The following is a 10094-nucleotide window of genomic DNA, read 5'->3' as shown; positions in this document are numbered from 1 at the left end:
TTACCACTTATCGTTTGATTCCTTTCATTGATAGGTCCCACACTCCCTCTCCCACACCTTGGTGCCTGCCTGCGGTGGCCATTACTAAAACATCCATTTCGTTTTGTACCCTAAAACCGCTTTTCTAATAATATTACCCTTTCGCGGTTCAGCTTATCGATGTTCCCGCTTTGGATACTATCTCCTCTTTCTTCTCTCTCTCTCTCTCAACTTACCTTTTCTCTTTCTCCGCTATATATCTCTGTTTCATCGATCAATTAAACAGTCAAAATCAGAATTGTGAGTGAGTCTATCAAACAAAGAAAGAAGAGCTGAGTAAAGCTGTTCCTTGGTTTCTTCTCTAGTCTTTTGCTTCTTGTACCTTCTTTCCATCTCTTTTCCTTTTCCTTCTTGGATTTTGGAAGATAAAAGAACTTTCAGAGCAAAAACATGTCGAGCTGCACCACCGATGTCGCTTCTGAACAACTCTGCTACATCCCTTGCAACTTTTGCAATATCATTCTCGCGGTATCTCATCTCAGACCTCTCTCTCTCTCTCTCTCTCTCTCTCTTCTCTCTTCTTTGATGGGTTTCACTTTTCTTTCCTCTTCATCAAAACCCATTTTATAATTTTTTGGATATGACATGGAAAGACAATTGCAGATCATGGAAAAAAGATCAAGTCTTAGAAACTCAGATCTGGGTTTTGGGTTATTATATTTGCTTTTTTAGTTTTTTCTTTCTAATGGGTTCTCGTTTTCATAACAGTCAGGTCTCCATCGTTATGACTTTCCTCTCTCTTTCTTTCTTTCCTCTCGCTCTTCCTCATTTGCTGTCAAATAAAGTCATAACTGGAGCTGTAGTGTTAAGGACGAGAGAAAAAGAGAGAGGAAGAGATTACGTGGGATTCCTTCAAGTACGAGTTATAACTTTATTTCCATTTTTTTTTTAAAAAAACGTTAGAGGTCAATAAACAAGATTTGATGATGATACTGACGACGACAACTCTATCACAGTTTCCATTGATAATCTTCTTCCCCTCACGGCTCACGGGGAAGAGTACAGACTACAGAGGGTTTTCAAAAGATGGGTTTTTCTCTTTAATCTTTTTTTTATTTTTTTTTTTTTCTCTTATTAAATTCCTACCTGAAGAAATGAAGAGAATTGTTTTTTTAGTTTTTTTTTTCTACTTTACAGTTGACGAAATCTGACCTAAAGCTCAGTTTTTGTTTTTTCGCGTGGAAGGTCACGTAGCATCATATGTTGACAACACAGTGAAGAAAGGAAACAGGGTTTTCAATGTTTCTTCTTCTTCCTCCTAACACTCATCATCATAGACTGAGAATGTTTACAATTGGGTTTCCACCAAAACTCTCCAAAGAGAAAGAGAGATAGAGAGAGAAAGGGAGAGTTTACAGAGTTCTTTCCTTTCTTTTCTTTTTTTTAATGTTCTTAATTCTGAAGAATTAGTAAGATTTGAACTCATTATTTCAATAAAGATTTTGAATTTGTTGTAATTTGTTGTTGTTGTTCTTGTTGCAGGTAAGTGTTCCATGCAGTAGCATGTTCGACATAGTGACTGTGAGATGTGGGCATTGCAGTAACTTATGGTCCGTCAACATGGCTGCGGCTTTACAGTCGTTGTCTTGGCAAGATCCCCAGGTGAGACTTGAGAGAGACCTCAGAACTCACTACTCCTCTGTTCTCCTCACTTGCTTGTTTCAAGGGCGCTCTGTCTCTTAACCCTATATATAACCCTGGGAGTTGGCTTCTGAAAACTAGGGGGACTAGGGTTTCTGAGTTTTTCAGCTCTTACTGTAACCCTACAGCTACAAAGCCGCCCCCGCCGTTATCTCCCTAGGGTAAAAAATATATATTAAAGAGACGATTTTTATGGCCGCAGCTGTTATATTGGTCAGGTCAGAGACTGTCACAATCGGCCCAAGCAAGCAGCAAAGCATTTTTTAGGGTTTTGGAGAATCCTTTTTTCTGATTTTTATTACTATTTATTTAATTTCCCCCCCCCCCCTTTGAGAGGCTTTGATTTGATTGACTGCATTAATAGTAGTAGAGTTGGGGGTGGGGGGAAGTCCCAAGGTTTCTCTGCACTGTCGTCTACGGCGGAAACACATCTGAAACACATCGATTCCTTTCATCCCTCTTAACTGTTTCCACCTGTCAATCAATCAATAACTCAGAAGAAGAGAAGAACCCTCCTCCCTACTTCCCATTCTTTCTTTCTTTTTTATCTTTCAGACATTATTAACCGATTCAGTCACCTCAGAACCGTCTTTTATCTTCGCTTTCCATGAAACATCTTTCAACCATCTCCCTCTCTTTCGTACACACACACACACACACACACAGATGATGATTTTGAATCAGATTTCTTAATTGTTAGTAAGGCTGTGTTTGGATGGTCTAGAAAACCTAATCTCTCTAATATCTCTTTGTTGGGTTGGGTTGGTTTTTTTGAAGGCACCAAACCACACCAAGGGGGATTACAGGACTTCAGATGTGGGCTCATCTTCAAAATGCAACAACAAGATCCCAATGAGACCAATCAATGCTCATAACGAAGAAAGGATGATAAACCGGCGTGAGTTTTTAATTAAAAATCTTTCTTCTTTCTCTTTCCTCTATCTCTCTAGCTATTTGGTATTTGGTATTTGGTATTTGGTATTTGGTACCTACCTACCTACCCAGCAGTTTCTTTCTTTCTTTGTATTGGCATTTATTTTACTGTGTTGAAATGTCCACATTACATGCTACTACACAGCTCCCGAGAAGAGGCAGCGTGTACCTTCTGCTTACAATCAGTTCATAAAGTAATTAATCACATCTCCAATATTCTTCTTCTCTTCTCTTTGAATTTGGTTTTTGAGCTTCTTCAGAGGCCTTGAGTGATAATTGTTTGTAAAATATGATGGGCAGAGAGGAAATCCAGAGGATCAAAGCCAATAATCCAGATATCACCCACAGGGAAGCATTCAGCACTGCTGCCAAGAATGTTAGTTGTTCACACTTCACAGGCCTATACCAGTTTAATTAAATTCCCCTCTTTCTTTTCTTTTTTTTCTTTTTTTTTGTTGTGTTTAAACAAATAATTTGTTTAATTATCTCTATTGACTTTGCCTTTGTTAGTGGGCACATTTCCCTCACATTCATTTCGGATTGATGTTGGAGAGCAACAACCAAGCCAAACGGGACGAGGTAAACCATCTATTATTTTGTTTCCATTTTCTATAAATTAACATGGAAACAGCCTCTCCGCGAATCAGGGGTAACACTGCATACATTTGCCCCTCCCAAACCTTGCTTGTATTTTTTTTTCTATAAATTAACACATGAAGAAAGAGAGAGAGAGTACTAACCTGTATATCTAAACAAGCTAATTTGTCATCAGACAAGACAAGAGGGTAATAAGGAAAATCCCAAGTTGTATATTCTCTAGCTTAGATATTCTTGTTGGTTGGTTATATGCTCTTTTAAGCAAATATCATATGGGTTTTTTTCAAAAATTTTGGCTAGGTTCTTAATAATTTATTATTACAGAATAGGGGTTTCATGAAGATATAATGCAATTGAAACTTGCTATTATTGGAACCAACACTACTCTTACTGAAAATGTCTAGAAATATGAAGTCCATCAATAAATGTGAAGGTCTGTTTGTGGTTTCAAATTTAACAAAATGGAATTTTGACCATCAAATGAAATCTCCACTTGGATATTTTTTGTTGCATTCAATGTTATTAGATTGACCCTTGTAGGGAATATATGTTTCTAGGATGTTGCTTTGACTTCTACCTTCACGGTTTTTTTTTTTTTTTTTTACTACTTTTTATTTCTCTTACTCCCATTATTGTCATAGCTTCTATCGGATCCATGTAACCGACCCATTAAGTTGGGATTAGGTTTTGGTTATTGTGATTGTATTCAATAATATTAGGTTGGGATAGTTAACTCTTTTGATAAGCATCTCTCCTAGTATGAAAATTGAGTGGACTAGTTTGGTTGCTGAGACAATGCAATTGAGGATTTCTATTTCCATGCCCTCTTGATTGCCACAGGAGCAATTGATTTCTTTGCTGAATGCCTGGGCTAATTTTGTGGGATTTATGTATATGCAGGTGTCTGAGAATCACCTAATGACAAAGGCTGGAATCTTCAACAAATGATTGAATCTTTCAGATTGCAAGATTTCTGTGGAATTCAGGTCTCATGAACATATGAAGCCTTAATTCTTTGAAATACCTTTTCTACTGTAGAAGGACAAAAGTCATTTAAATTCTCCTTGTTGTATTTGTTATTAGTTGTTGTGGCATGTTTCTTTGAATTGAAGCAAGGTTTTCCTTTACCATTTCTACCAATTCATCAAACTTCCCTATAGAATAGTAGATTAAATTAATGTCCTTCACTGAAGAAAAAAATTTTAAAAATAATACTCTTGAAGTGCTAAAACCTCGAAAAATTACGCCGCAAGTTTCATGGTTGAATGTGTTATACTTGTTGCATAAATAACATGTGCAGGAACAAGACTATATAGCTTATGTTTGGATGTGTTTGACATATTACTTTCTTAATTTGTATTTATTTTTATTTTCTGGAAATTATAAAATGTTTACTTAAGATCACATATATATCTTGAACTAACCTTTGCTCAAGAGTTATACCTCAACTGATAATATGGCTTAAGCTACCCTCTTATGCCAAACAAGATTCCACACTTAGACTCACCATCCATTCATGATTAATTTTTTTCATCTCTTTTCCCAATTCCTTCTCTCATGTTCAACAAGAAATCAACTAAGAGAGGATTGAGAAGTAAAATTTTGAGCAGTCATGATAGGGTTCCTTTTTATCCTTCTTCATGATCATTTTGTCTATATTCAATATGAATAATGGAAAACAAAAATGTAGAAATATTTTAAAACTAGTAGGATCTGCTTAAGGAGTTACAACAATCCTTGAGATTTTCTAAATCAATTTGTTAATGAAATGATGTCCCCAAGGGATGCCATTATAAGTGAAACGAACATAGTTCTAAAAACTTGGTGAGTTAACCTAGTGATACCATAAAGCCAAAACATTTACTAATCTTTTTTCAATATGTTGAGAAATTCTTTGATATCAAGGCACTTCTGTTTGAATGACACCTCACTAGGAATATTTAAAACATGGGGAAAGGTTCTGCAACAACATTTACTACACCCTCTAACAATGTACTTTAAATCAATTTTTTTTAGTAGTGTAAATATAATAATAAAAAAAAAAAAACTTATATAACCTTCTATTGATATCCACTTATGTTATTACCAAAAGTCCTTTAACTTTGTAGTAAAAAAAGGTTTTCAAAATAATTTGAATGTGTACTTACCATTATATCATTTTCAAGAATTGTTATTGTCTCGTACGAGTTCCAAGTACACGTGAAATTTTACGATTTTACCCTCAACGAAAAGGAACTGTATTATATTAAAAGAGAGAAAAAGAATAAGGTTACCAATCATTTGACACCTTAAGCCTTAAAGGGTGTCAATAAGAAAATCCCTGTTTACCAAAAAAAAAAAAAAAGAAAGAAAGAGAGCAAACTAGAACCCAGCACCAAATAACCATGGGAAGGCCTTCCATTTTGGGAGAAGCCAATAAAAGCTAGCAATTTTCTTGGACTTTCTTTAAGACCATCTTTTCGGGTGTGTGAGTCATTGTCTATACCGAATATATAACTCTTGTGTTATATTAGCTTGTAAGGACCTACCTACAAACTAAGTACCAACCAAATTAATGAAAGTAATTTCTATAAACAGTAGTGATTGATTTTGGTTAGATGTCCCTATCTCTTTTTTGGAGTCATTCATCTCAAATACACATCATATATCCAAATACATTTTCCATAATAAGAGTGGGAAGAAGAAACCGTTGTTAAACACCTAGGTTGTGTTTGGTATACATTCTAGGTCGATTTCTCATTCTCTGGCTCCGCTTTGCCTCTATACCCACAAGCAACTTTTCAAAAGTTTCGCTATTAGAACCCCCCGACCATAAGAAATTCGAAAACATGGCTTCCAATTTCCTCATAACTGAACCATGTACGCATGCCAATAAAGAGGCCCAACTAGTATATATATCCTCCTTGCATAACTGAGTTGATGAGCAGAAGCCTACCTGCATACAATAAGAATCTTGTCTTCCACCCTTCCAATTTCTTCCTAACCAAATCAAAGAGGCCGGAGGCACAATCAGACACCTTTAACTTGCTTGATAGGAGCGGCACACAACGCATTTAATAGGGGCCTTCACGTAGTTAAATTCAATCATGTCCAGGAGATGTTGTCTGCAATCTTGAAAAATAACTCCCAAGATAAGAAAAGATTTAGCTCCGTTGAGCTGTTGGCTAGAATACTCAGTAAACGAAGTCAAAACAACCAAGGCTGCTAAAATGGAAGGAGAATCTGACTTATAAAACAACATAAGGTCCTCGGCGAAAATCAAATGGGAGATGAACAAGGCTTTGCCTAGGGGAAGAAGTAGAATTCTCTTATCTCATAGATCGAGTAGTTCAACATCAGTGAGCTGAGAGGCATTCCATGGAAGAAACTGGAAAGGCTTCCATTCACAAGAATAGGGAACATGGCGGAATTCACACATGCCTTCCCCCAACTCAATAAATATAAATGTGGTTGGTATATCTTAACTGGGTGCATCTTGTTGTTACCTTTCCAAGTAGTTGATCGAACAAAGAATTTGTAACCTCACTTTTTAGCCCCTTGTCTTATTCTCAAAAGTTAGTTTATTCATGGGTTAAAAAAATGGTTTTTAAAATAAGTTAAGAGTGACATATCATTATATTACTTTCAAAAATGATCGTTGTACGTTTATGTGAAATGACAAGAGATTACCCCTACATCAGATGGAAATGGAAGCTAATACAATGTAGTACTCCACAACCATCAATCAATGCTAACAAAGCCACTAATGGATTTGGAACCTCATAAGCATGGTTTTAGTGCATGGTATAAGAACATGGATTAGTCAACTCAGAAATTGATACGGTATTGCTAAGGATCAATTGTATCAAACAAATTTGTCCCTATCTTCTTTTTAAAATAGGTTTTTTTTTTTACTGATTTACCCCTTGTCCGTATTGTGTCACCAATACGATATCGACACAATATCGGAATTGGCAAAGTGCAAAACAGATACAGACTGTCTGATACAGGCAAAATCCGATACCGATACTTAGAACCATGCTTCTCATAAGTTAGAAACCATATTTTGAGGACCTCAGCCAAAAGTTAGGGATTTGGCTCCTGTCCTGCAGTGGCGGGAGCTCGATCATCCAGTCCAGCTAAACGACAGCAAAAACAGGGGTGGGATGGTGTTATTTCACAAATGGGTCCCACATGTGAAATGACCACCCCACCCCCTATTTTTAGGTGATTTCCATGGGCTGGACACTCCAGCTCCGGCCACTGCAGGAGAGGAGCCAAACACAAAAGTTAGCATATTTCCAGTGGGCTCAAAATTTTAATGATTGTGAAGGGAAGCACCATTGACATCCCATCATTTATTCCAAATTCTATATCTGCTTTGTATCAATTAAAGATTGGGATAAAAGTGAGAGAAGCAGTCTCTGAAACAAAAAAAAAAATTGGACTAGCAGATGTTGATGGCGGCGGCCTGAATTTAGAGATGACAGACAGACAGACAACATGTGATGAGAGGAGTGAGTGCGTCCACTCTAAGGAAGTAGTATACGGTGTACACACACCATCGACGACTGGGAATTGAAAGCCTTTCCTTCCTTCCTTCCTTCCAGTTCTCTGTAGAAACTTCAGAATGCCAATGCATTATTACCACGATCAAGTTGAATTGGTTTTAGTGGGCTTCGTTCTAAGTGCGAATTTGTGTAGTCCGCACTTTTGCTTTTTTGCCTTTTCTGAGAGAGAGAGACTGTGCGTGTGAGAGAGAGAGAGAGAGAAAAAAAAAAAAAAGGAAGGGTAGCAAGCAAGCAAGCTAGAAATGATGATAGACCTCCCGGGATCCACAGGAAAGGGTGGATTTCGAGAAAATAAACGCAAATAATTAGAAGGGGTCGTAGGATTGAATAGCTGAACCGGATCTGTAACGTCACATCAATCATCTCTCTCTCTTTTTCCCAACAGTCATTTCAGATCATTTCATTTGCTCGACTTTAAAAGACTGACATTTATGAGACTATATCATATCAGTCACATTTGGGAGCTATGAGGGTAGTAGGCCTCTTTGCCGTCTTCTTCAATTCCTCCCTGCAGCTTATATTAATTTCTTTGGTTAATTACTATTCTCATATTTTTGTCTTATATTTACTCATATTCTTTGACCTTTTTAAGGCTACGTTTGGAAATTAAAAAAACAAAAAAAAACAATGATGACACAAATGGAAGGAAGAAGTATTAATATTCTCTTTCAGGCGTTGGAAGCAATTGGAACAAGATTAGCCAGCCAAATGTCAAATTTGATACTTAGATACAAATGTATCCTCTCCTCTAATGTGTAATTAGCATACATTCCAGTATATTCAAATGTCCATGCACCCCCCCCCCCCCCCAACTACGTACAGACACTCTTGGTAGTATTTCCTTGATTTTTAAATACCTTGTTTTGCTCCCCGGCCGCCACCCAAAAAAGATAACTTGGAGGTTTGATCGACTAAGTTCTTAGATGGGAAGTATGCAATCTTATATATCATTCCTACTTGAAAAAGACAATGTCTAATGGATCGAATTGAATAATAAAGACCGGTTGAAGAAACAGTGAGAAAGTAATTAAGCCCCCCCCCCCCACCCCATACTAGGCTGGACTGGACTGGACTGGAGGCTAGCTAGCTTTTTGTATCCCAAACCAACAAGAAGCCTACTCCAGCCTTTCCCTCTGCATCAACTGCAAACCACCCAAATCTGTCTTGACTTTGTATACACTTCTTGTATCTTTCACCTTTGCTCGATAGAACCTGGTCTGAGGGAGATGCAGAACCACCTTCTACTCCTTCGTTGTGTTCTCTCCTTGTACTGTTTGACCAGGATCGACACCCTCAGTGTTCTCTCTCTCTCTCTCTCTCTCTCTCTCTCAATATGTAACGATGGTCACAAGTCCACTTTTTTATTTCTTCAAAATCAAGTCCATGTTTTAAAGACAATTAAAATAAAATAAAATAAAAGGCAAGGGATTGTTTATAGATGGTGCAATCACCTTTTGAGGAGCTGAATGCGCAAGAGATCGCCGTGCCATGAAATTGTACAAAGCTTAATTTTGGACACTTTGTATACAGGGAAGTAATTATTGTGGGTCTATTGTTTTAGGTTATTGATTTCTGAATTTTTGTTCAAAAAAAAAATAGAATTTTTTATTTCAACAAGATGGGGGGACAGTAATTTTGTAATCTCCTATGTCTAAGACACAAGATCCATGTGACCACGGCCAAGCAGCGCTCTTTTTTCTAAAAGTTAATACCGATGGATTTAAGGTGATTGACCTGTCAGCGACTATCTTCTATAAGCCACCCATTTCCTAACCAGCACCACTGCGTTCGAAGTTATGAAATGGCATGTGTGATGTATCTGTCCGATGTTGGAAATGTCAATGCAAAAATAAAGAACCTCGGGTATACCTTCAAAGGTTCATCTGCCTCGCACAGTTAGGAATCCGTAGCAACTATCCATATGGGGACGGGTGGGGACAGATCTGATTCCTTCCATGGGATGTGGGTCCCACACCACATTTACATCCACATACGACTTGAAGGGCATACTGACCCAGAGAAAATGACTGGTTCCTGACTCCTCTGCAGCTCCTATACTAACTGTTATATGGCCTTTAAGAACCAGTAATCATACCAACTGTTATACTGCTTAGGGCTCTACTTCATAGTCTCCCGGATTTTGTGGATTCAACAGGCTAATCACCAAGCACCCAAAGAACAGGGAATAGGATTCAACTACTCTAATGAAGCCTGGGTATTGTACGTTTTTTTTTCTTTTTTTTTTTCTTTTTTTTTTTAATAAAAAAAATACATTTTTTTAACAGGGTGACGGTAAGATACACATTTACATGAAACGATTTTAACTCACAAATC

General features: G+C 37.3%; 1 protein-coding gene across 3 annotated transcripts; it reads left to right on the top strand.

Moving 5' to 3' along the window:
* The first annotated feature begins 201 nt into the window (after window positions 1-201).
* LOC122649775 (axial regulator YABBY 5) lies at window positions 202-4350 on the top strand. Of its 3 annotated transcripts, none has more exons than XM_043843015.1 (7): window positions 208-507; window positions 1522-1641; window positions 2458-2578; window positions 2759-2807; window positions 2914-2989; window positions 3124-3192; window positions 4111-4350. In XM_043843015.1, the coding sequence occupies exons 1-7, from the start codon at window positions 430-432 to the stop codon at window positions 4156-4158; spliced, it is 561 nt and encodes a 186-aa protein (XP_043698950.1). In that variant the 5' UTR covers window positions 208-429; the 3' UTR covers window positions 4159-4350. The 3 variants fall into 3 exon arrangements, with proteins under 3 accessions (XP_043698951.1, XP_043698950.1, XP_043698949.1); XM_043843014.1 differs by having other exon boundaries at window positions 216-507; window positions 2455-2578; XM_043843016.1 differs by lacking the exon at window positions 3124-3192 and having other exon boundaries at window positions 202-507; window positions 2455-2578.
* Window positions 4351-10094: the final 5744 nt, after the last annotated feature.

Source organism: Telopea speciosissima, chromosome 2, assembly GCF_018873765.1.
Source record: "Telopea speciosissima isolate NSW1024214 ecotype Mountain lineage chromosome 2, Tspe_v1, whole genome shotgun sequence".
NCBI classification, from domain to species: domain Eukaryota; kingdom Viridiplantae; phylum Streptophyta; class Magnoliopsida; order Proteales; family Proteaceae; genus Telopea; species Telopea speciosissima.
This window is presented reverse-complemented; position numbering and strand designations above follow the sequence as displayed.

Coding starts and splice junctions, on each gene's coding strand:
- LOC122649775 (XM_043843014.1), top strand. CDS start 430: ATGTCGAGCTGCACCACCGATGTCGCTTCTGAACAACTCTGCTACATC. Junction 2,990..3,123: donor TCAGCACTGCTGCCAAGAAT/GTTAGTTGTTCA, acceptor TGCCTTTGTTAG/TGGGCACATTTCCCTCACAT. Junction 3,193..4,110: donor ACCAAGCCAAACGGGACGAG/GTAAACCATCTA, acceptor ATGTATATGCAG/GTGTCTGAGAATCACCTAAT.